Raw genomic sequence first — 26,476 nt, 5'->3', positions numbered from 1 at the left:
GGTATAATCCATGTAATTAAAGAAACTATTAAAATGAAAGAATTGATAATAATAACTATAGGTATACAAAAGAAACAGAACCATGGGTGTTTTGTAAATATTTACTTTATTTAAGTTCTTAATTATTTTCCAAAACAAAAAAATCAGTTGAATTGTGGACGTAATTCTGTCTTATCTTCCAAGGGAGAGAAGTGTCGTGTTCTTTTGCTCATTCTTGTGGAATCACAAGTGTCAATCTCAAAGGAAAGACATCAATTCGTACTAATTAATTCTATTATCAAATGTAGTTGCATCTATTAATTGGATGTCCTGATGAATACATATCCACTTCTTCAATCCCAACCTCATACAATCTCCAGATTTTTCCTTCTCTAATCTGATTTTTTTCTTGGTAGGGTCCCTTCAATCTTGTCATGATCATTCTCCCTCTGTCAAGCTTATATGCTAAGCTCTACCTTAAAGATCTTTGCCCAACCGGAAAGTCTGTATAAAAGAGGAGAGGACATGGGCTTAGTTCTTAAGAGGCTTTTGGATGAAAAAAAATATGAATACGCAGAAAGCTTGGTTCTATGAGGAGTATGGTCCGAAGGAAGTCCTCAAGTTGGGGGACTTTCCCCTTCCAACTCCGGCCCATAACCAAATACTTGTCCAAGTAAGAGCTGCTGCTTTGAATCCCATTGATTTCAAGAGACGCCAACGAGCCATCTTTCCTTCAGATTTTCCGGTTAGTACTAGTGATTATCTTGTATTTCACGCTGAATAAAAGATATAAAAGTTTTTTTTAATCTTGTAGATGTGTTTTAAAGATGTGAGAATATTTTATGCTCAGCACAAATAGTATCCATATGAGAAGGAACGAATTGTTATAAATGATATCACAAATGATATCAGAGTCAATAATTTGTATTGCAAAAAGTGTCTGTATTTAATATCTTACATCGATGTTCTTTTTAATTTTATAGATGTGTTTTAAAGTTTTAGAGGAATTGAAAGGTCTCCTCTTAACATTGTATATATTTTTTAAAGTCGTAAAGGGTTGTAAGGGTATTTTTTTAACTTTATATATATATATATATATTTTTTTTTTTTAAATATGAGGGGTTGTGAGACCCTCTTTTTATCTTATAGATGTTTTTTAAAGCTACGAAGGTGACGAAAGTCTTTTATTATCTTGTAAACGCATTTTAATGACCCGAGGGATTGTCATGCCCCTCTTAACCTTGTAAATGCGATGAGGACCTTATGCCAAAGGTCAAAGTGAAATTTTTTTTTTTTGTGGCAAAGAGGTAGCGTCTTCACCTAATGGTTACTGATATAGCCAGGTTGTCCCTGGCTGTGATATGGCCGGCGTCGTGGTGGCAAGAGGCGACGGTGCAACAAAATTCGGTATAGGCGATGAGGTGTACGGCAACATCCAGGATTTCAATGCTGAGGGGAAGCTAAAGCAGCTGGGGACACTGGCGCAATTCATTGTCGTGGAGGAGAGCTTGGTTGCTTTGAAACCAAAGAACATTTCATTTGAAGAGGCTGCTAGCTTGCCTTTAGCAATTCAGACCGCGATTGAAGGCTTTGTGACCGCAGGTTTTAAGGGGGGGCAGACGGTATTCATAGTTGGCGGAGCAGGCGGTGTTGGAACTCTGGTCATTCAGCTGGCCAAGCACTTGTATGGAGCTTCTGAAGTGGTTGCTACAGCCAGCACTCCAAAGGTGGAGTTTGTGAAGAGTCTGGGCGCTGATAAAGTTGTGGACTACACAAAAACTAACTATGAAGAAATAACCGAAAAATTCGATTTTCTCTATGACACAATTGGTAATTTCCTTCTGGGTTCATCCATCTGGGATGCATGTTTAATTTCTCTGGTTATAATAATTTCTGTTTATCTGTTTCTGATCCATTTTGATCAGGTGACACCAAGAATTCCCATGTTGTAGCAAAGGCGGATGCTCCAATTGTTGACATAACTTGGCCACCGTCCCATCCAAGAGCGGTTTATTCAAGCTTGACTGTCTGTGGGGAGAGTCTGGAGAAGCTTAGGCCATACTTAGAGAGTGGAAAACTCAAGGCCATCATTGATCCAACCGGTCCTTACAAGTTCACAGCCGTAGTTGAAGCCTTCGGGTATTTGGAAACTGGAAGAGCCAGAGGAAAAGTCGTCGTCTCTCCCTTCCCTTCACTGCAACCTCCCCCTTTTGTTTTGTTGGATAACAAGGGCAATCCAGGCCCTTGACTAGTTCCTCAGAAGATGTTCACTGCTCAGTTATGGACCCAAAATAAGGATGACTTATTCACCTGACCTACACGAGAGTTAAGTTTGGTTTTAAAAAAACTAAATAAGGTTAAATTCTTAATGGGAACTCTATTATAGTTAAGTTTGATTTATAAAGATTAAAATTAAGTTTTCCTTTCATCTAACTTGATTATAATTATTTAAACTATACTGTAATTAAGTTTCCTTTATAAAGAATTTTATTGTGATTAAATTTCTCTTTTATCTACAAAAAAATTGATTATAATTACTTGAATTGTATTGTGATTAAGTTTAGTTTACGCATAACTTAAATAAGGTTAAATTTCTTTCACTACTTTCTCTGAATTATAACGATCATCTATTTAATGTCATATTCAAAACTCCGTTGCAAAAAAATCCAACCTAAATGTTGACAGAAAACAAAGAAAAAAAAAATCTCTATGAAAAATCCAAAACTCAGTAGAACCCAACTTGCGAAAAACCCTAAGATAAAATAACCACAAAAAAAAAACTTTGACTTAAATCTCTAACAAAAATTCAAAACCTAATAAAACTTAACTGCAAAAAAAACTCTAATAAAAAACAACAACAAAAACCTCCATTTAGAATTCCAACAAGAAACAAAACCAAGAGTCTCCAACAAAAAATAACTATAAATAACCCCAACCATAAAATACCTTGACAAAGAATTGGGGCAAAAAACCAAAAAGATAAAAAGGTAGAAAGTCCTAACAAATAAAAATAACTACAAAAATCTGCAACAAAAAACCCTAACTAAAAATTATGGCAAAAATGGAGAACGCCATGATTTGAAGAAGAAAGAAAGATGAAAGAACTCTTGAAGCTGATCTTTATCCTTGATGTAAGAACTCTTGCAGTTTATTTTTATCCTTTAAGATAGCTTAATGAGAGAAAAAACAAGCTAGTAGTAATGACATTTACGTTAAAACAGAGAAGGGCAAAAATGTCTAAAATGAGTTAATTTTTAAAAAAATGATGAAGATAAGTCGATTTTCATATTTTGAAAGTATTTAAAGTATTTTAACTAAATATCTCTTAAAATTATCAATATCCATTATAAATTAACAACTTTATTCCAAATGTCACTCGTCCACAATTATATCATGACACCAAGTCAACTGTCCCTTAATGATACATTACCAAAACATGTACCTTTCTTTGCTTTACATTAAATAAATTAATTTTAATTACTTTATTTTTAAATTTAATTAATTGATTATTCAAAATGTAAATATTCTAATAAGTCTCTTCTTAAATAAATTGTAAATACTTTTAAGAAAATAATTATATATATATATATATATATGATATTTTAATATTAAATATTTTATTATTTGCATGATTTTTAAAAATTATTTTTATTATTTCTATGAATTTTAATCCATTTTTGTTTCACTTGAAAAATCTAACCACTAATATTTCCCCTAGCATATATTGACCAAAAAAAAAAAAAAATCCATTCTTGGACAATTCTGCTTGACATGTTTTAGGTGACATCATGCAAACCAACAACCAATAAAACAAAGTGTAAGAAAAAATATCTAGAGCTTAGATTGTTGGTTTCCAAAAGAAAACATTAAAAGAATTATATTTGCTTTCAAAAGAATGACAAATGATGATACCAATAATAAGGTTGACTGCAAATGGTACCACTTATATATGGAGTTTGGCGTACTTCTCTTGCACAAAGGACATGATAAATGGGCCAAACTAGAGGAAAAATTCCATTTTAGAAAAAACATGTGAAGGCACAAGCTCCCTCCTTATATGCAATTGAGCAATTACTAAATAAAAATGTGTTTTTCAATACAATGATTAATAAAGGTTTATTACACTTTACCCCCTAACCTATATCGTGTTTTACACATTGTCCTCTCAAGTTTAAAATCGAACAATGTACCCTTTATAATTTATAATTGCATGTAATGTTTATTATTTAAAAGATAATGTTAGTTTTTTGGACGAAAAGACACGTGCTCTTGTATGCGGAGTTTGTGTGCTTGCTTCCTATCTTCTGATAATTCCCTAGTTTGGAGGTATCTCACGATGTCATGCATTCGGCCGGAAAATCAAATGGGCTATCTAGGCATTTTTTGGGAAAATTTTTGGAGTGTTATAATTCTTCATTTTGGAGCTTCCAAGTAGCTGCTTCTTTGGAGACTTAAGGTGGGTTTTGGATCCTTTGGTTTGTAGCTTGAAGCTCTTTGAAAGATACTCTGTACAAGTACATGGGGTATGTTTGATTCTTAAGAATTTAGTTTCTAGGGTTTGTTCATTCCATGGAGAAGATGAGCAGAGAAGCCTTTTCCCTGCTTTTCCTGAACAACCATGTCTCCACTTATTCTTCTTCATCCTTTTGCCCTCACTTGAAAAAAAGACATTTTTGCCCTTTCACATGGAGAACAAGTGTCTTTATGTCCAAAAAAAATAACGTAGTCTTTAAAAAAATGCACATTACATGCAATTATAAAGTATGTGAGATACATTACTCGATTTTGAACTTGAGGGGGTAATATACTAAACATGCTATAGATTAGAGGGGTAAAGTATAATAAACCCGATCAATAATTTACAATGGGTGTTTTCGTTATATAAATTCCTAATTAATGATTTGTTTCATTAATTTCTACCAAACATGAATTAGTAACTGTGAAAATAGAAAACACCTAACAATTTACATGCTTCACACTAAAACTTACGTCCAGAGGTGAAAACAAAGAAGAATTCCACTGTAGAAAATTTCTTATAGGAAACTAATCTTATAATTCTCAAAATACTTATTCCTAAAAGAAAAACTCAAAAATATTATTAATTCGTTTTTATGACTCAAATTCATGATTTCCCGTCAAATCAAGTTCTAATGCCATATTGAATTACTAAATTTTCTAAAAATTTAACCTTTCATGATTTGGGTTCAATAGACATATCATGCTCTTTAACAGTAACATCCTTAAAATAGTTTTTGAGAAATTAATATTAATTTTAAAAAATAGTTATACAATGTTTTTTTAGAATAAAAATTTATTTTAAAACTTAAAATGTTTTTAACTTGGTTTTCTATTTTTAATTATTATGTTTTATTTTTAATCATTGTCCATATTACAATTATTTTTTAAAATAATCTTTAGAAAATAAATGAAAACAACCGAAAATAATTAAAATATATTTTCAAAAACATTTTGTCATTGAAATAATTATTAAAAATATATTTTGAAAACCATTAACAATTCGTCCAAAAATTCAAAGAATATTATCACCATTAAACCTATTACAACATGTTATTAAAGTCAGCTTAGATTAATTAATTTATATGACCTAGTTTAATAAGGTAACGCTAATTAACTAAAGCATATTCTTATGTCTTTTTTTTCTTTGATTACAATCAAGTCAACTGTGGCCTGATTATCTACCAAACATTTTCTTCTTTTGAAAGGGATTGCGATAAGGTTTGTTTGATCGATATTTAGCTCAGAACAGTTCTTATTCTTCACCTTTCCTTCACGTTTTCTCCCTCTTCCTTCAGAAATGAAAAATCATTCTTTTTTGTGATTCTTCCATATCAAAAACATCTTATAGTAAGACCCAATCTTCCTCTGTCAATCTCCACCAAAGATCATGGAGTTGTTCATCATCATAGCCACTTTCCTGCTACTGCCATTTCTGTTGTTCTTCATCGCTTTCTGCTTTCTTCTCCTTCGTATCTTCACCAACAAATCCATCAAAAACCCTAACTACCCACCTGTCATGGGAACTGTATTCCATCAGCTCCTTTATTTCAACAAACTGTACGACCATCAAGCGGAAGTCGCCGAGAAACATCGCACTTTCCGGCTTCTCACTCCCATTCAGAGTGAAATATACACGACGGATACCAGAAACATTGAGCACGTGCTCAAAACCAACTTCGCCAACTACTCCAAAGGCCAGCACAATCGGGATATATTTATGGATCTTTTCGGCGAAGGAATATTCGCTGTGGACGGCGGTGCGTGGCGGCACCAGAGGAAGCTTGCGAGCTTTGAGTTCTCCACCAGGGTTCTCAGGGACTTCAGCTGCGCCGTCTTTAGAACCAACGCCGCCAAACTTGCCGGGAAAGTCAAGGAGTTTTCGGATGCGGGTCGGGTTTTTGATGTACAGGTGACCATGGAAATCATTTGATTTCTGAATCTCTTATTTAATTGAAGTATATTGTATGATAAAGTGATGATAAGAAATATGAACCTTTAAATGTGCCGGGTACAAGTTTTTCCAAAGTTGGGTATTTGGGTTCAAGATTGGGCCCAAAATAAGTTGTGTTAGGGTTCAGAGAAAGCTTCACATATACTAGGCGTTATTTTATTTTTTATTTTTTATTTTTTATTTTATTTTTTTGTAGGATATACTAATGAAATGCGGATTGGATTCCATATTCAAAGTTGGGTTCGGAGTGGAATTGAATTGCTTGGAGGGCTCAAACCAAGAAGGAAATGCATTCATCAAAGCCTTCGATGATTCCAATGCTTTGGTCTACTGGCGCTACGTCGATCCTCTCTGGACTCTCAAAAGATTTCTCAACATCGGCTCCGAAGCCTCCCTCAAGAAAAGCATCAAGGTCATGGACGATTTCGTATACAACCTCATACGGACCAAAAGAAAACAGCTCTCCATCCAACAATACACTGTAAGTATTATTATCTCCTTTCATCAAAACCCCATGAAGAAAATGGAAGTCATCACAAGAAATAGTACGGTAACAGCATGGCTTAATTTTCATGGTTGATTTCCAGAATGACAAGGAAGACATTCTTTCTAGATTTCTGCTGGAGAGCCAGAAGGATCCGGAGCAGATGAATGATCGGTATCTTAGGGATATTATTCTGAATTTCACTATCGCTGGTAAAGATTCGACTGCAAATACTCTTTCATGGTTTTTCTATGTGCTTACCAAGCACCCTCTGGTGCAAGAAAAAGTTGTGCAAGAGATAAGAGAAGTGATGGACTGTGGAGATGATGATAAAGCTCATGGGTATGAAGATTTTGTGGCAAAAATCACTGATGGTGTGTTGGAGAAAATGCAGTATCTTCATGCAGCATTGACAGAGACATTGAGGCTATACCCTGCTGTCCCTATAGTAAAATTTTCTTGAAACCCTAATGGATTTTCTTTAGTTGTTTAAGAAAATGGAGGAAATGATACTAGATATTGAAGTGGCCTTTGGTCACATTAATTATAATGAATCATTCCCAACTGTGTAGATACGTGAGCTTCACAGTGTCTCCATAGTTTTGTGTCCAATCCTTTTGTCACATAGGATTGCGGGCAAATAAAGGTTCAGGAATTGATTCAGGACCAAACAAAATGTCGGAGTTTGATTTTAATATTATTTGTAACAACCCTCTCCTAATCATGTAGATATGGTATATTTTAGGTATAAGGTACCTTAATAGTTTTAAAACGCGTCTATATGATTACAAGGAATCTAAGCATATACAGTATTGAAACATTTTCCACTATCGGACTGTGGGATATCATAATAAAATTTGGTTGTTACAAATTTTTCCAGCGTTTCCTCTGTTCCAAACACTATTCTTTTTTGTTTTTGTGGCATGTTGTGGCATTGTCGATAATATTTTCATGTTTAAAGGTGGGCTAATGATGATTCTATGGTGTCTTTTGCGGTGTTTTAAGGATGGGAGATGTGCAGATGCAGATGACATTCTTCCTGATGGCCATAAACTAAAACAAGGAGATGGGGTATACTACATGTCCTATGCCATGGGCAGGATGTCTTACATTTGGGGAGAAGATGCCAAGGAATTTCGCCCCGAAAGATGGCTCAACAATGGAGTTTTCCAACCCGAATCCCCATTCAAATTCGTAGCATTCCATGTCCGTAACATCTTTAACCATGGCATGTTTCACAATAATTTCATCCTACATTTCTAACATTTCTTCTTGTATTCTGAGTTGCAGGCTGGTCCTCGAATTTGTTTGGGCAAGGACTTCGCTTACAGGCAAATGAAGATATCAGCAATGACACTTCTTCACTTTTTCCGCTTTAAATTAGAGGATGCTACAAGAAATGTTACGTACAAGACCATGTTCACACTCCACATCAATGGAGGCCTCCATCTGCAGGCAATTCCAAGGAGAAACTTCTTATCTTCCAAGTAGAATTTCACGCGTAATTGATTGTGGATTAATGTAGTGCGTAAAGCACTTGAAATCTATCTATGTGTGGATCCGTGTTTTTCACGTGTGTCCTCACTTGTTGGTGAGACTCGTTTTTTATTGGTAAAAAAATGGTCTTAGAAAAATCGGGGTCATCATTTATTTTATTGCATTTTAAAAATAAAAAATAAAACAAGAAAAAAACCCTAAAAAGTAACTCCAAAGTTTTGAAAAAGCATGTCTTTGAAAAAATCCGAGTTTAGGTTTGGGAATCAAATTATCTATTGGAAAGGTACCTCAAAGATGCAGCACCCCTCTAAGCTTTAAAGAGGTCGCTAAATGTTTGTGTTAGTAGAACTTTAAAATCATCTTGGCCTATATAGGTGTCCTTATTGGTTGAGCTAAGTACATCTGTACATTCTCGTTCGCTTCCTTGATGTCTTCCATTTCAATTGCAATGACATACCATCCTTCAAGAAATCTGGACTGAATCCTAAGCCTTTTAATTCATCATTTTCTGAGCCTGACTGAGAGTTGACACAGCCGAATAACCCAGAACAGAACTGCCTTCAGGAATCCTCCCGAATATAGACACAAGTGTGGCATTTGCTAGTAGTAACCATGACATGTCAAAAAGGGAAGCTTCTTTCTCATAATCATCAACGCAATCAGGCTCTTAACGGATCCCATTGCCTACATCACATCAATGGCTGAGCAGATACAGAGATCCACAATCGATATCTGTCCTTGCACCATTTGGTCAGTTATATCACGGATGTATAGCTCCAAGGGTGACCTGCGGACTTGCATTTTTGTGGCGTTTGCTGCCCAAGCAGCTGAGGAGTTAGTTGTCCGTTTGGTTACAGAGGTTCGGAGCACAGCGATGGCGGCACCAAAAAGTTCAGCTGCACTTATACTTTTGTCTAGCACCAAACTCTTAGCATCTATACACTCCATAATGTGGCGTGTTTCCTCTTCTGTTGCTGGATTTGCATGCATTCCGAACCTTGAGGAGGTTCCATTAAGTGTGGTCAGAGCCTTCTATTATTTCGTGAACATGAGATACTAGAAAATAAGAAGTAAGCGCCAAGCTTTGCAAATTCAGAAACCATTCCAGCGGATCTGCAGGATTTGAAGAAGATCATCAAAAGCACAAATGCAATGGACAGAAACTAGTCATTTCAACTCTTTGGTAAGTCCAAGCTCATGGTTTTGATCTCCTGCTACTCCATCACCAATCATCCCGTCTTCGGTTTCGAACTCATTCATTGACTGCAGATTTTACTTTCTTCGCGGGCTTAGAGCTCATCAGTTGCAAATCAGCAATATGAAATATGACCTGGAAGCTGACAGTCACAAGAACCTGGTTTTCCTTTCCCAAAACAGTCTCCTTCCATTTAAAAACTGCACTCCCCATTTTCGAAAGGCCACACCCACGTGCCCAGCTGTTTGGATTTGTTCTAGCATAGAGGATTTATCATCTAAAGCAAGATGACCATAAACTTTACCAGAAAGTCAAGCTTTGTTACCATTTCTGCAGCCCTCTTTAATCCCCAATTTCCAAGAATTTAGCTTCCCAAACACAACTAGGGTGCTCATAAACTCCAATTCGCCAGATTCAAATAATTTTCACTGTCATTGACAATGATTCTAGATGCATGTGAATCAACGGAACAGATAATGAAAATAGGACCCACCACCTCTGTTAATATTTCTTTAGTTAGTGCCCATAACCTCATGTTTCTATTGTTGCTGCTCTCTGTCTTCTTCCTTAAAACACCTCACATTTTCTTCATACTGTCTTCGAGGATCTCATAGGTACAGTAAATCACTTTGTATGTGCAGGATCATTAAGTTCCGTAGTGACATACCAACGGAGAAAGCTTGCCAACTCGATATTGTGCAATGATTGTTACCTAAGGAAATGGCAAAGGTAGAATTTATCAGAGTACTCAAAGCGAAGAGCCTGAACCAATTGGAATAAGTAACATCGGAACTCTTCACAATCAGCTCTTTCAAGAACACTGATAGCGGGGTCTTTATTACCATTTTTAATCCCGACTATTTCACGAACAACCACAGAAGTTGGCACTGGTCATTTTGGCTTTCATAAACATCATAAAGCAGAGCATTGGTCAGGAACTGGACATATAGCACCTCGGGTTTGATGGAAATGCATATAATTACGTCAAACTGCTCTACAGGGAACGAGTTTTATCCCACTGCTGACCTCAGTTCAGCCGTTTCTCTCGAAATACTGGTGGTCCAAGGCGAGTGCTCCAACTCAACGACGTCATCGTGGGCAATGTCAGTTCCACCGCATGATCATTCTCCTTTTCATAAACAGTTTTAGTTTCTGGCTGGGGGATCAAAACAGATTTTCTCAAGTCTTCTTGAAACGATTTTGCCTGCTTCATTTTCAGGAATCCCTCCAGGATAAACTGTGGCTTGCATCACTCTTTCCTCTTGATGCTCCGAATTCCCTAGTTATGGGTTCTTAGACCTCCATGTTTTGCTCTACCGCTGCAATTCTTGCAGATTAGAACTTGCAGGTATAAAAGTGCTTCCACCGCTGCAATTCTTGTAATATCAGGATCTGTAATCCCCAGTTCAAATTTATTATTATAGGAATCAGCTCTTTGAATTCTGGGCCATAAAATATATATACACAAACAAACAAACAAAACAAAAAACAAAAAACAAAAAACAAAACTGATCTGAAATTCGTGTCTTCAAACTTCATCTTTGAAACCCAAAGGAGCTGGTGGAATAGAGACTGATAGGTGTTAGAGATATCAAGTTTAGAGACGAGATTTGACCCCTGATCTGGATAATTTCAGATTCTCTTTTGCTGATGCAGCCTCAGTTCCAGCAGTCTGCTTGATATATTGTGGAGCATACAGATGGCCCGCTAATTTTCCACAGCTCGCTAGGGGACTGTAAACCCGCAAGTGATCAGTTCCATCCTTTCCATCCTGCTTTGAATTCCCGTTATTAGTCTCTATAGGTGAAGCAAGGACCCTGACAGCCATAAAAAGCAGTTGACTGGTTGCTACAAGTATAGTCAAATTGATTGAATCATCCCATGTCCATGCAAGCGATTCACCAGAATAGGACCATAGGAATCTGGCTTATCCAGTAGGAGCGCCATCAATGAAACCAATAATTTTGCCGTCTCGGCAATTTTAAAGAGAGCTATCTACAGTAGGACTTGATGTCGTACACATCCAATATCTCCCAAAACATCTTTGCTATCATTTCCGAATTCTGCAAGCAGTGCAGTTTCCCAATGATTGTCTTTGGAGGCAGAAAGAAATAGCAGGAATCCAACAAGGAAGGGTGAAGGAATAATTCCTAGGATCCAACAAGGAGCCGAAGCAACACTGAAATCAGTCAAAGCTTTCTTCAAATGATCCCTAAGAGAGGAACAGAGGGCACGTGCCAGTGGAGCTGGGTGATGCTGAGCAGGGCCTTTTGTAGACCATAGTTCTGTGCAAAGCAATAGACATTCCTTCAGAGGATTGGGCATCATTAAGTTGTGGCAGAGGCTTCAGTAGAAATTCAGTCCCTGACTGTTCTGTGAACCAAAACCATCACACGAAAGATGCAAAGTTGGATGAACCGCTCACACTAATCCCCCTGCAGCCAAAATCTGATGACCTCACGTCACCATCCCCTGTTGAAGCAATTCTATCAACAATTTCAATAATTATGTCGACACCAGTACTTCTTAATGAGAATACAACAAAAGCTTTTCCACCACATTAGCCGAGAGAGCAAAAGTCTCGTTCATTGTTCACAAGGAACCGCAATGCTGAAGCTTCCTCCACTTCCTTTAAGCCTTTGAGACAAATGGCACAGAGACCATTAAGAACATATGCGAAGGCTTTTGAAGAAGGAAGTATTCCAGCCACTATTGAAGATAGAAGGCATCAGGAAGACCCAATTCATGCAAAGCAGAAAAACAAGTAAAGTCATTAAGGACAATTTCGCTTATGACAATCATAGCATGAGAGTTTTAGGATCCTGTAGAGTCTGCAAAAATGTAAGTAGTAGACCCAAGCACCTTTAACAAAACCCACAATCCTTCTTCTGTATGCAGTCTCTGTGACACAAGCTCTGCATCTCCCAAATTCTTTAAACAGGAAAATTGTTGCACTGCTGTTGTCCATGAGCTGCTCGTCATGGGCACCATTAGATTGAACAGTAAATGCAAAAACAAGAAGACAAATCCTGTTGCACAGTCTGCAAGTTCTGAGAGGAAGGCATGAACATATTTGATTCGTCAGGCGCAAGGTTGTGCTATTCGCAGTCCTCCTGAACATCAAATCATGTCTTGACCATTGCCTCTCATGCAGGTTCCCAGTTTATTGCTGCCTTTAGGGATCACAAGGTTTATATTTTCATAAAGCCTTGGCAAATCTGGAATCTTCCTCACCAACCCACTGCAATATCTTAAAGTCAACCATCTAGTATCCGGGCTTTAGTCCATTATCATAGAACCTTAAGGACTGGACAAGCTGCAATGGGATTTATGGAGACATAGAAATAGAACCACCAGAATTAGACTGAACATACTGTGATTGCCATGCGCCTTATCCGTCATACCAACACTTCTGTCATTCCTTTAGGTGCCTTATCCCACGTGTCCACCCACGAATACTTCCACGTGTCTGTCCACGTGGCATTCTTCTGGTTAAGCCACGTGCCACATCTTTCATCACTGTTCGGATGGCCTTCAAGGTACCCAGGGGTATCTTGCCCAGATCATTTGCGCTACCAAGCAGCCCTCACCTCTTTGGTAGCCTCAAATCTTTTCTAATATGCTATACCCTGCCCAACTGACACCAGATTGATTGATGGGACTCTTCCCATCCTTATGTCTGCCTCAGTAGGTGCAAGGTTGGAGGGGTGGCAAGCTATATCATGATGCGCTGCCTAACACAACCCCCAGCTGCTCTGCAAATGTAATGATTGCCTTATCACTACTGTGCAATCTTCATTACCAGGGCCAACTCAGAACCGCTGAACCCTTTTTTCACCGTAGAACATTATAAAAACCCTATTACAATAAAACAAAGAGAGAGGGTGAGTTCTCTGACCAACTCTCTCTCTCTCTCTCTCTAAGGGTTTCTAATTTGACTTAAGCTTCAGAGGGTGTGTCCAGACAACCTGTTCGGACATTTGTGTGTAGGGAAGCAGGAAGTCCAAATTCTAGCGTCTAAACAGAAGTTTTCACTGTCACTTTGAAGAAGGAATCAATTCTCCATTGACCAGGTATCAACAATTCCCCCAATGTATACCCAAATACACAGACAAGGATTGGACAGTTTTGTGTAAGAAAAATGATAGAGAACGTAAGTAAAAATATAGTAAAACCCAGGAAAAGAAAGAGTAGAAGAGGCCAATTAACGATCGTGAATAGCCTCATTTCAAGTGTTAATCCATGGGCTCAGAACAAGGGAACAATTTAAAATGAGATTTGTGACGTAAATAGGGCATGATTTTTTTGGCAACAAACTCAAAGATGGGTCCATACACAAATTATTTTAGATGGAAATCAAGGGCATTAAAAGAATAAAAACCAAAACAAAGTAAATAGGCAAACCACCAATCTCAACAGAACAACTTGTGGCCCTTACCCTCCACACCAATTAAGAAGACATCTAATTTTTAGAAACAACTAGAATGAGGAATCGAATATAAGTGAGAATCTAGAGAGTAGCAAGAAGCATACCTGGACAATTTGGACTGCAATGGCTTGGCTTCCAACTATCGTTTCTCTCCAAAATCCTTCAAAAAACTAGTGAACCCTCCGTTCTCCTTCTTCGCACGAAAATAATGAAAATCTTCCTGTTCTCCTCCCATGTGCCTCAAGAATCCTCCTTTTTATGTATCTATATCAGCCTCCAGAAACCATCTGTTGAAAGAAAATCCCCTTCATTTCTTCCATTTTCCTTCTTTTTTGTTTGTTTTGCATTTGGGAAAGTTTACTCTCTCCCTAATGTAGAATCTCTTCCTTCCATATGTATGCAACCAGAATGATCCAAGCCAAATGTAGAATCTCTTTTTTCCAAACGTATGCAACCAGGATGATCCCATTTTCCCTCCAAATATATTTTGTTTGCCTTCTTTGAGTACATGTGCCTTAGTGAAACCGATAGGTAGCCTAAGTTATATATATATATATATATAACAAAGCAAAGTTAAATAGATAAATAAAATAAAACATTCAATCCCATGCAATTTTCTAAAACAAGATGGGTGAAGGTATACTATGCAGGTTATGCAACTATGCGAAAAGTGAGTCTAAAAGTGCCTAAGTGTCCTAGGGCGAACTAAGTGGAATCTAACCTGCAGCACACTCAACTAAAGCCTAACCTAAACTCGAAGGGCCGCTAAGATCACAATGAGAGACAAGATAAATCCCTCAACCAAAGTCTTTAAAGTGGTTAAGAGAAAGACAAGTTGTGTGAGTAGTGATAGGTCATTAGAAAGCTACTACAGAATTCTACAAGAACACCTAAGGTATGTGCTAAGGGGACAAAAGGGATGGTCTACAATATGATATATACCATATAGAAAAGTGGGTTTTCTTTTGTTTTTATTTGAGACAATCGTTTCTCAACTCAGTCTCAACAATCAACACAACCTTGAGTTGATCCTTTGGAAGGATTACCAAAATAGTTTATCAATTAAAGTAGTAATTAATGTAATTAGTTTTTCCTATCTTTGATGGTTGACTGAGGTCTTGTATTATTAGGACCAGAGTCAATGTATTTACCATACATAATATATAGAGTACCTTAATCAATACCTGTAAGGAGCCGCTCATATCTCTTTCCTTCTTTGATCATCTTATATGGTATAGAGTTGTTCTAATCAAAGTACTTCACTTGTTTGGCCGTCCACCGAATTATACAAAATTACGTGTTTATGGTTGCTTGTGTTACCCTTGGCTAAAGTCATACACTCTAAACAAGCTCAAACCTCGCACTAAGCCTTGTGTCTTTCTTAGGTATTTTCTTATGTAAAGCACATATATAAATTATTTGACCCCATATACCAAGGGCATTTTCATCTCTAGGGTATGTCCTAGAAGGGCTTGTGTTACCCTTGTAGACCATCGTGCTACAAAAGGATATCAACAATGCCCTAAAATTGATTATACAAACACTTTTAGTCATATCATCAATCCAATGACAATTAGAGTTGTTATCTATCTTGCACTTTCTTGTGGATGCATGACATATCACTAAGGAGGCCTACATGTTTCAACCACCAAGTTTCATCGATCCTACCTCTCCAAAGGATGTCTATAAACTGCACAAAGCTCTTTACATACTAATCAAGCCAACACTTAGGGCATGATACACTAAACTCAAGAATTTCTTATCATCCTTTTATTTCTCAAATTCTCATTCAAACACCTCCTTGTTTATCTACTCTCGTGTAGGAATTCTAATATACTTATTAGAGTATTTTGATGATTTTATTGTGATAGGAAGCAACACATGTCGGCCCAATATATGTGGAAGTTCTTACTTCTTACATAAATATATTAACTAATGGAATAACATAAAATAAAACCATTTACACACAAGGACACATGAGGTTTGATCAATCATGACTACTAATGAGACATGATTCCACTAAATGATAAAAAAATATTATAAATGACATAAATAAATATAAATAGTAGGTCTCAAGTGTTTCCTTCCTCTTTGTACATCCACCTTAAACCATGCTTTATCCGGTGTCTCTTAATTTTCTTCACAACTTTATCCGAAACATAGTTCTCACAAGTTCATATCTCTCCCATAACTTTTTTTCTCTTATGACTTAACATATTTATAGAAATATTCTTTTAGGTTTTTTTTTTTTTTTTTTTTTTGTTTTGTTTTGTTTTGTTTAAATAAGGAATCTAATTAAAACCATATATAAACTTATGAAATATTTTATATATTATTCTTTTTACAAAAAAAAGAGTCAAATTAGGAATTTGAGACACCATTCAACAATTTTCACCTTGAATCAAAGTACATTAACTCATGACAAATACCTGATAATTTGTTACACTTGAATGTTTTCAAATTAAAAAAAAAAGGATATGAGAAAAATATTAAAATGGATTATATTAATAGTATTAAGATGTTAAAAAAATTATGGTTATTTTAAAATTATTAAAAACAAAATATTTTATGTTTTTATTTCAATTTCTAAAGAAATATTTTAGTGAAATATAAATATAAATATAAACATTTTTTTACACTAGGATTTCAGGCTTTTCTTGGACATTTTTTACATGTCTCTTTCGCTCTTACTCTCCCCCATTTTTCTCATAGCTCTAGTCCCTAACGAAAGAATCATCTGAAAAGGGTCGAGAGAAACTACTGATGGTAAGTCAAAATGGTCAGGAGCTTTGGTCAAGTTGTTAATAATTTGTCTGATAAGTCATAACACCTGTTATCCATTGGGTGTTGAAAAATTTAATCTAGAAGTTTAAATGTGGAAGCAACCCTAGTAGCAAAAATTAATTCAAATTTGTGTTACGTATGATTGGTGTCATTGGTTCTATTTGCATTAGTCAAAATGTCGGGACCATTCTTTAGCCCACCCAACTCTTTGCCCTCCTTTCGATGGATCCGACGCTTTAAATTTAAACCAAGAGCATGTTTACTTCACGTACGTTATACTTTCAAACTTAGAATTCAAAAGAATATGATTATAATCTTCATTTTTTCTCTCCACATGCCATTTGACATTTTTTTACCATTAAATAAAATCAAAAGATTTTGAAAGCCAAAAAAAAAAAAAAAAAATGTAAGTTTGAAAAAACATTAGAAGAAATAATAAGGTCGAAAGAAAAAGAAAAGATAAAAACATGGCATTTTAACGTAGCAACAAAGCCTTTGAATGATGGAGTTTTGTGTCCAAATGACTCATGTATACAAAAAAAAAAAATAGATCTAACCACTTTATGAAACTTATGTTCAAATTAGCCTCTTTTGTGTCATGTAGAAGTCATGTCATAGAAATATATATATTTTTTTTCAAAATTTTAGTTAAAGCCTTAATTGGCAACTGAGTCTTCATTTTTTATTTGAAGTCGCAACTACCAAAGGCTTCAGTTTTTGAACTAAAGCATCAATTGCCAATGAGACTTCAGTTATTTTTTTTTACTTTAAAATTTAATTAAAAATTATTAAATTATAGTTTATTATTGAACTAAAAGATATATATTTTAATAATAAATTATTTATAGTTAAGCTTAAGAAACTAGTATTACTTTAACAAACATAAATTGATAGATTGAAGATATTAAAAATTAATATTTTATTTATTAATAAATTAATAATATTAAAATAATAAATTTATATAACATATAAATAAGATATAAAATTGTATGATTTATTAATTTAAGATATTTAATTTATTGTTTTTTTTAAGATATTAATTTATTTCTATTATGTCAAATTTATCCATATGTTCTCTTCTTGTGGGAGCATGTGAGGTTATATATATATATATAATTTTTCAACATATAAATATTCAGTGTGTATTTTTTGTGACTTTGATGAAACTACTAAAAGTTACATTTTATAGTAGATTTTTTCTAACTAATTTCATTAACTAATTTTGTCAAAAAAATCAATATATAGAAACTTAAGAGTATACCATTATTTCAATAAAGATAAATTTTTCATAATACAAATAAATTAATATCTTAAAAAACAACAAATTAAATATCTTAAATTAACATATTATAAAATTTTATATCTTATTTGTATGTCATATAATTTTATTATTTTAAGATTATTAATTATTGATAAATAAAATATTCATTTATTGTATTATATTTATCAATTTATGTTTATTGAAGTAATACTAGATTTTTAAGTTTAAATATAAATAATTTATTATTAAATTATATATTTTTAATTTCAATAATAAGTTGTAATTTAATATTTTTTAATTAAATTTGAAAGTAAAAAAAAAAAAATTAACTGAAGCCTGAGTTGGCAACTATAGCTTAGGAGTATACTATTATTTTGATAAACATAAATTTGTCATAATACAAATAAATTAATATCTTAAAAAATAACAAATTAAATATCTTAAATTAATAAATTATACAATTTTATATCTTATTTATATGTTATATAAATTTAGTATTTTAAAATTATTAATTTATTAATAAATAAAATATTCATTTATAATATCTTCTATCTATCAATTTATGTTTGTTGAAGTAATACTAGATTCATAAGCTTAAGTATAAATAATTTATTACTAAAGCATAGATTTTTAATTTTAATAATAAATTATAATTTAGTAGTTTTTAATTAAATTTTAAAATAAAAAAATTAACTAAAGTCTCGGTGGTAATTTAGATTTTAGTTCAAAAATGAAGTCTCAATTGGCAATTGAGGTTTCAGTTAAAAAAATAAATCTCAATTGACAACTGCAGTTTTAATTTAAAAATTGAAACATCAATTGACAATTATAACTTTAGTTCAAAAATGAAGTCTCAGTTACTAATTGAGACTTTCGTTGAAATTTAAAAAAAAAATATATTTTTGTGAAATACTCCTACTATATACAGAAGAGGCTACTTTGAACTTTCATAAAGTGGTTTGATATAATAATTTTTTTAATACATGGGCATTTTGACCCAAAACTATACATTTCTACCTGCCTTTATGGGGCAAGGAACTCTATAGCTGTCTAGAAAGGTGGGCCAACCTTCTCGTAGGCTTAGTTGGGGACTTGTGATACTTGAAAAGACTCACTCATGCATTCAATGTTAGTCCTACTCTCATATATTTGATCTTGTGCTCCACGGAAACTAATTACAGATAAATTTTGGTATTTAGATTTTATAGATATATAAAAAGAAATTATTAAATAATTTTTTTTTATAAAAATATTAGAAAAAACTCAAAAATAATATATATATATATGTAATTATTTTAATAAAAATTGATATATATTGAAGGATATAATACATTTTTATATATTAAAGAATATAAAAGAAATCTTTATATATATAAAAGTATTTCTTATTTAAAAATGTTAATCATTTTATTTATAAATTTATATTTTTTTATTTAATTGTTATAATTAAATTTAACTTATTTATAATAATTTTATTTTAATTAATTTATAATATATATTAATAAATCTTATTTTATTTATAAATTTTATTTTATAAACTAATATATATGAGACATCTTCTCAAACTAAGAACAACACGATTTTATTGGCAGTCGATCCCATATCAATTTCAAAGTTTTAAATGAAATGGAAGCTTTTTATCAACAATATTATCGAAATATCGGTGAATTATGAAAATATCGACGATAAATGAAGAAGAAAAGGGAAATGTATATTTACATGGTGTGGGTTTTAATATATTAAGAGTTCTCTAACCCTAATCTCTGTGGAATAGTAGACTTCAAAGATGCTTAAAAATATAATAACAATATACTTAGAAAAAAATTGAATATAAAAATTAATATGTCTAGAAAAGAATCCCACAAAGTCAAACTTTGATAAGATTCCTTTTGATATAGTATAATATTTTTTTTTAAAAAAAACATATATAGTTTGAATGCTTAGAAAATAATTTATATCTCAAGGTTTTTTTATTCTCTTTGAGGAGTAGAAGGTAAATTGCAAAAGAAAAACTTCATTCAAATCAATGAATTGTCTGATCATGGATTCAGTCTCATGGATATATAATAATATAAGAACAAAAAGAAGTTCAAGTAACACACGGCCACTCTTCCAAGATCCAAAAGCAATCCATTTTTCTACCCATGTATATCTTGAAGCTCCTTCTTTCATCAACGTCCAAGATGGTGTCCATGGACTTTTTCTGCAACCCCATGTACCTGGTTGTCGCAATTTCTGCTCTAACCCTTGTTTTTCTCATGAAAATCTTAGTGGGAAAATCAACAGAAAAGAAGAGGAGGTATCACCCTATTGGCGGTACAATCTTCAACCACCTCTTCAACTTCAACAGGTTGCACCACTACATGACTGATGTTGCTGGGAAGCACAGGACTTACAGGCTACTCAGCCCCTTTAGGAATGAGATTTTCACTGCTGACCCAGCTAATGTCGAGTATATACTCAAGACAAACTTCGAGAATTATGGCAAGGTAAAGGTTCTCAATCAAAACTCATTTCTTATTATTACTTGTTTCTTGAAGAAATTTGCAGGAATATCAGGGTTTTGGCTGTATGGGTTTTAATGGACTGAAGAAATAAGAAATAAAGAACTAAGTTGACTTCAAGAGGGTTCTTTCTTTGGTTTTTTTTTTTTTTTTTTGTGTATGCCTATTTATAGATAGACAGGGGAAACAACTATTGAGAGTGATTTTGATCAAACTTTGGAAATTATCAGGAAAAGGAAAAGGAGGGAATTTCAAGTTATCTTCCACCCATCCAGCATAGGATAAAACCGGGGAAACGATAATCAATTCATGCCAAAGCTCAATTCTTACATCAAGTGTCAACTAATTTTTGGATTTTTCTATTTCATCTTGATTTGCCTTGGGAAAAAATGGAATTGTTGTGAAAGTGCCTATGATTTTCCAACCACTGGGGATCTTCCACTATGATTAATTTCAGGGTTTATCCTTTGAACCCCAAATTTGGAGGTTTAGTTTGTTAATTTATTTATTTTTGAATCGGGAATGGAGTTCAAAACCTGAGGTTGGAGCTCAAAATTTTGGTTCTTTGAAAACTTTGTGCAGGGCTCCTATAACTATAACATTCTGAGGGATCTACTTGGTGATGGAATTTTCACAGTTGACGATGAGAAATGGCGGCAACAGAGAAAGGTATCGAGCTATGAATTCTCTACAAAGGTATTGAGGGACTTCAGCAGTGTAGTTTTCCGAAAAAATGGGGCAAAACTTGCTATAGTAGTGTCTGAAGCTGCAAGCTTCAACCAGACAATGGATATTCAAGTAAGGTTATTTACATGATGCCGAATTCACATATAGAACAATCCTCTTGTCTCTTGATTAATACAAAGTTTCTATGCAGGATCTTTTTATGAAAGCAACCTTAGATTCGATATTCAAATTTGCATTTGGGGTAGAGCTAGACAGCATGTGTGGATCAAATGAAGAAGGCACCAAGTTTGGCAGCGCATTTGATGATGCGAGTGCCATGACCCTTTATCGGTATGTTGATATCTTCTGGACAATCAAGAAAAGTCTGAATATCGGTTCAGAAGCCACGTTAAAGAGGAGTATCAAAGTGGTTGATGACTTTGTGTACAAGCTAATCCACAGCAAGACTGAACTAATGAAGAATTCACAAAATGATTCTTCAGTGAGTGAATCACCTAGTAATTGTATTTTTCATCAAAATATGGAGCATAATTAATCTCACTTTTTCATTATGTGTTATGGCAGATGAAGAAAGACGATATTTTATCAAGGTTTCTGCAGTTGAAGGACATAGAGATTGATCCAAAATACTTACGGGATATAATCCTCAATTTTATAACTGCTGGAAAAGACACGACAGCAACTACTCTTTCCTGGTTCATTTACATGCTTTGCAAGCATCCCACCATTCAGGAAAAGGTGGCACAAGAAGTGAGGGAAGCGATCAACCTGAAAGAGGCCACAAACTATGCCGAGTTTGCAGCCAGTGTTACTGAAGAAGCTCTGGAGAAGATGCAGTATCTCCATGCTGCTATAACTGAGACTCTACGACTCTATCCTGCAGTTCCTGTGGTAATGAGCATTGTGATTTTGTAGTCATTCACACATACATATACATAGATTTGAAGCTTTCCTGGTTTTGAATTAAGTCCCAACAATAATTGGTTTTTCATCAAGAAAGGCATAGGACAACTATATCAAACTCTTTGATATATATCTGGGAAATGATTCTAAAGCATTGATACGTTGCTCTTCTCCTTTTTTGACATCTTCCTTGCACATTTTCATCTTCTGCATTATATTTTGTGCCAAACAGTTCTGAAATCTCAAATTTTCTAACTCTGGGTTTGCAGGATGCAAAGATTTGCTTTTCAGATGACACGCTGCCAGATGGGTTCAGTGTGAGGAAAGGAGATATGGTGTCTTACCAACCATATGCAATGGGCAGGATGAGATTTGTATGGGGCGATGATGCAGAGGAATTCCGACCAGAGAGATGGCTTAATGAGAAGGGCCTTTTTTGCCCAGAAAGCCCTTTCAAATTCACTGCATTTCAGGTTAGATTTTACATTCCATTATTTCATGCATGCTTCAAACTCACCTTCACGGCATATAAGTTTACTCTTCTGTTCAACATTTCTCCATGGAAAATGTATCAAGGAAAAGACCTTTTTCAAGTTTAGCAACTCCTATCCATGTCCAAAAACAGATATGAGAAATATTACTAAGTTCATGCTCATGAAGAAAGCTAAAATCAGTTTCTGTTGGTTAACAGGCAGGCCCGAGAATTTGTTTGGGAAAGGAGTTTGCTTATAGGCAGATGAAGATCCTCTCAGCCATTCTGTCCGGTTGTTTTGTTTTTAAGATGAGCGACGATAAGAAAGCTGTGACTTACAGGACAATGATCACCCTTCTTATTGATGGAGGCCTCCATGTTCGTGCTTTCCACAGGCCAGACACAAAGATTCTGGAGGCTTGAGATGTAGCTGGCTACTCATTGTATCTGGTAACACCTCCTTGTTTATCTACTCTCATGTAGGAGATCTAATATACTTATTGGAGTATTTTGATGATTTTATTGTGATAGGAAGCAACACATGTCGGCCAACAAAAGCTTTGATATCATTTGTTGTATGTGTGGAAGTTCTTACTTCTTATATAAACATATTAAGGAATGGGATAACATAAAATAAAACCATTTACACACAAAGACACGTGAGGTTTTAATGTGACTTGACCAATCATGACCACTGACGAGACATGATTCCATTAAATGATAAAAAATATTATAAATAACAGAAATAAATATAAATAGTAGGTCTCAAATGTTTTTTTACTCTTTGTACATCCACCTTAAATCATGTTTTATCGGGTGTCTCTTAATCTTCTTCACAACTCTATTCGACATATATAGTTTTCATAAGTTCATATCTTTCTCATAACTTTTTTCTTTTATGACTTAACATATTTATAGAAATATTCATTTAGGTTTTTTTTTTCTTTTTTAAATAAGGAATCTAATTACAACCATATAGAAACTTATGAAATATTTTATATATTATTCTTTTTACAAAAAAAAATTAGGAATTTGAGACACCATTCAACAATTTTCACCATGAATCAAAGTACATTAACTCGTGACAAATACCTGATAATTTGTTATACTTGAATGTTTTCAAATTAACAAAAATGGATATGAGAAAAATATTAAAATGGATTATATTAATAGTATTAAGATGTTAAAAAAATTATGCTTATTTAAAAATTATTAAAGACAAAAATATTTTTATTTTATGTTTTTCTTTCAATTTCTAAAGAAATATTTTAGTAAAATAGAAATATAAAAAAATGATGATGATGATATGCCGCCGCCGCCAACAAAACCGTGTATTCACATTTCCTAATTTCTATTTCATGTTTCTCGTGGTTAAAGCATAATCATCTTATGTCCATTATATGCTTTTAAGTTTTAATTATCCCTAAAGCATGATTTCCCAAAGAAATATCTAAGTTTTGAAAAAGAAAAGAGGAGGATGGTAAGTGCCTAATCACTTTCAAGACATCTTACACTTTTGAGTTTTGAGTCAAAATGACCCATTTATATATAAAAAAAATATTATTATGAAACTTATGTTCAAGTTAATATCTTTGGTACCACGTAGGAGCCATATCATAAAAATATATATACTTTTTAAAATTTTAGTTAAAGTTTCAATTGGCAATTGAACTTTCAGTTTTTTAATTAAAACCGTAGTTGTTAATTGAGGCTTCATTTAATTTTTTTTTTACTTTAAAATTTAATTAAAAACTATTAAATTATAATTTATTATTGAAATTTAAAATATATATTTTAATAATAAATTATTTATATTTAAGCTTAAGAATATAGTATTACTTCATCAAACATAAATTGATAAATAAAAGATATTATAAATGAATATTTATTTATTAATAAATTAATAATCTTAAAATAATAAATTTATATAACATATAAATAAGATATAAAATTGTATAATTTAATTGGCAATTGAGCTTTCAGTTTTTTAATTAAAACCGTAGTTGTTAATTGAGGCTTCATTTAATTTTTTTTTTACTTTAAAATTTAATTAAAAACTATTAAATTATAATTTATTATTGAAATTAAAAATATATATTTTAATAATAAATTATTTATATTTAAGCTTAAGAATATAGTATTACTTCATCAAACATAAATTGATAAATAAAAGATATTATAAATGAATATTTATTTATTAATAAATTAATAATCTTAAAATAATAAATTTATATAACATATAAATAAGATATAAAATTGTATAATTTAATTGGCAATTGAGCTTTCAGTTTTTTAATTAAAACCGTAGTTGTTAATTGAGGCTTCATTTAATTTTTTTTTTTACTTTAAAATTTAATTAAAAACTATTAAATTATAATTTATTATTGAAATTAAAAATATATATTTTAATAATAAATTATTTATATTTAAGCTTAAGAATATAGTATTACTTCATCAAACATAAATTGATAAATAAAAGATATTATAAATGAATATTTATTTATTAATAAATTAATAATCTTAAAATAATAAATTTATATAACATATAAATAAGATATAAAATTGTATAATATATTAATTTAAGATATTTAATTTTTTATTTTTTAAGATATTAATTTATTTGTATTATAACAAATTTTTCTTTATCAAAATAATAGTATACTCCCAAACCGTAGTTTCCAACTGAGGCTTTGATTATTTTTTTTTTTTAACTTTCAAATTTAATTAAAAATATTAAATTACAATTTATTATTGAAATTAAGAATATATACTTTAACAATAAATTATTTATATTTAAACTTAAAAATCTAGTATTACTTTAATAAACATAAATTGATAAATATAATACAATAAATGAATATTTTATTTATCAATAAATTAATAATCTTAAAATAAAAAAAATTATATGACATGCAAATAAGATATAAAATTTTATAATATATTAATTTAAGATATTTAATTTGTTGTTTTTTAAGATATTAATTCATTTACATTATGACAAATAAATATTTATCGAAATAATAGTGTACTCTTAAGTTTCCATATATAGATTTTTTTGACAAAATTAGTTAGAAAAAGTCTACTACAAATAATAATTTTTAGTAGTTTTATAAAACTCACAAAAAATACCCACTAAACATTTATATGCTAGGAAAAAAAACATATATAATCTCATATGCCTCCACAAGGAGAGAACCTATGGATAAATTTGACATAATACAAATAAATTAATATCTTAAAAAAACAATAAATTAAATATCTTAAATTAATAAATTATACAATTTTATATCTTATTTATATGTTATATAAATTTATTATTTTAATATTATTAATTTATTAATAAATAAAATATTCATTTATAATATCTTCTATCTATCAATTTATATTTGTTGAAGTAATATTAGATTCTTAAGTTTAAATATAAATAATTTATTATTAAAATATATATTTTTTATTTCAATAATAAACGAAAAAATGAAGTCTCAATTACCAAATGATGTTGCGGTTAAAAAATGAAGTTTCAATTGACAATTGCGACTTTAATTCAAAAAATGAAGTCTTAGTTGACAATTGTAACTTCATTTCAAAAATGAAGTCTCGGTTGCCAATTGAGGTTTAAACTAAAATTTATATATATATATATATATATATATATATATATATATATATATATATATATATATATATATATATATATATATATATATATATATATTTCTATGATATGGCTCTTACATAACACCAAATAGGTCAATTTGAATATAAGTTTCATAAAGCAGTTACATCTAATATATTTTTGTATATAGGGGCCA

The 26,476-nt window shown here is 32.4% G+C and overlaps 3 protein-coding genes across 3 annotated transcripts; all 3 read left to right on the top strand.

Annotated features, from left to right (window-relative positions):
- Positions 1–370: 370 nt before the first annotated feature.
- Positions 371–2,407, top strand: LOC104881870 (2-methylene-furan-3-one reductase). Its single transcript, XM_010663283.3, has 3 exons — positions 371–724; positions 1,323–1,809; positions 1,905–2,407. The coding sequence occupies exons 1-3, from the start codon at positions 533–535 to the stop codon at positions 2,225–2,227; spliced, it is 1,002 nt and encodes a 333-aa protein (XP_010661585.1). The 5' UTR covers positions 371–532; the 3' UTR covers positions 2,228–2,407.
- A 3,271-nt stretch (positions 2,408–5,678) lies between these two features.
- LOC100259039 (cytochrome P450 704C1) lies at positions 5,679–8,566 on the top strand. The gene is made up of 5 exons (XM_002275078.3): positions 5,679–6,406; positions 6,645–6,929; positions 7,036–7,380; positions 7,938–8,138; positions 8,223–8,566. The coding sequence occupies exons 1-5, from the start codon at positions 5,885–5,887 to the stop codon at positions 8,421–8,423; spliced, it is 1,554 nt and encodes a 517-aa protein (XP_002275114.1). The 5' UTR covers positions 5,679–5,884; the 3' UTR covers positions 8,424–8,566.
- Positions 8,567–20,172: 11,606 nt separating this feature from the next.
- On the top strand, positions 20,173–23,151 carry LOC100245370 (cytochrome P450 704C1). Its single transcript, XM_002270558.5, has 6 exons — positions 20,173–20,587; positions 21,185–21,400; positions 21,480–21,770; positions 21,854–22,180; positions 22,462–22,665; positions 22,884–23,151. Exons 1-6 carry the CDS (start codon positions 20,243–20,245, stop codon positions 23,085–23,087), a joined length of 1,587 nt encoding a protein of 528 aa, XP_002270594.3. The 5' UTR covers positions 20,173–20,242; the 3' UTR covers positions 23,088–23,151.
- Positions 23,152–26,476: the final 3,325 nt, after the last annotated feature.

This window comes from Vitis vinifera, chromosome 15 (genome assembly GCF_030704535.1).
Source record: "Vitis vinifera cultivar Pinot Noir 40024 chromosome 15, ASM3070453v1".
Taxonomy (NCBI): domain Eukaryota; kingdom Viridiplantae; phylum Streptophyta; class Magnoliopsida; order Vitales; family Vitaceae; genus Vitis; species Vitis vinifera.
This window is presented reverse-complemented; position numbering and strand designations above follow the sequence as displayed.

Excerpts from the sequence above, each read along its gene's own strand:
- LOC104881870 (XM_010663283.3), top strand. The coding sequence starts at position 533 with ATGAAAAAAAATATGAATACGCAGAAAGCTTGGTTCTATGAGGAGTAT. Across the intron at positions 725-1,322 it reads TCTTTCCTTCAGATTTTCCG|GTTGTCCCTGGCTGTGATAT; the intron begins GTTAGTACTAGT and ends TGATATAGCCAG. Across the intron at positions 1,810-1,904 it reads TTTTCTCTATGACACAATTG|GTGACACCAAGAATTCCCAT; the intron begins GTAATTTCCTTC and ends CATTTTGATCAG.
- LOC100245370 (XM_002270558.5), top strand. The coding sequence starts at position 20,243 with ATGTATATCTTGAAGCTCCTTCTTTCATCAACGTCCAAGATGGTGTCC. Across the intron at positions 20,588-21,184 it reads ACTTCGAGAATTATGGCAAG|GGCTCCTATAACTATAACAT; the intron begins GTAAAGGTTCTC and ends AACTTTGTGCAG. Across the intron at positions 22,181-22,461 it reads TCTATCCTGCAGTTCCTGTG|GATGCAAAGATTTGCTTTTC; the intron begins GTAATGAGCATT and ends CTGGGTTTGCAG.
- LOC100259039 (XM_002275078.3), top strand. The coding sequence starts at position 5,885 with ATGGAGTTGTTCATCATCATAGCCACTTTCCTGCTACTGCCATTTCTG. Across the intron at positions 6,930-7,035 it reads TCTCCATCCAACAATACACT|AATGACAAGGAAGACATTCT; the intron begins GTAAGTATTATT and ends GTTGATTTCCAG. Across the intron at positions 8,139-8,222 it reads TCAAATTCGTAGCATTCCAT|GCTGGTCCTCGAATTTGTTT; the intron begins GTCCGTAACATC and ends TCTGAGTTGCAG.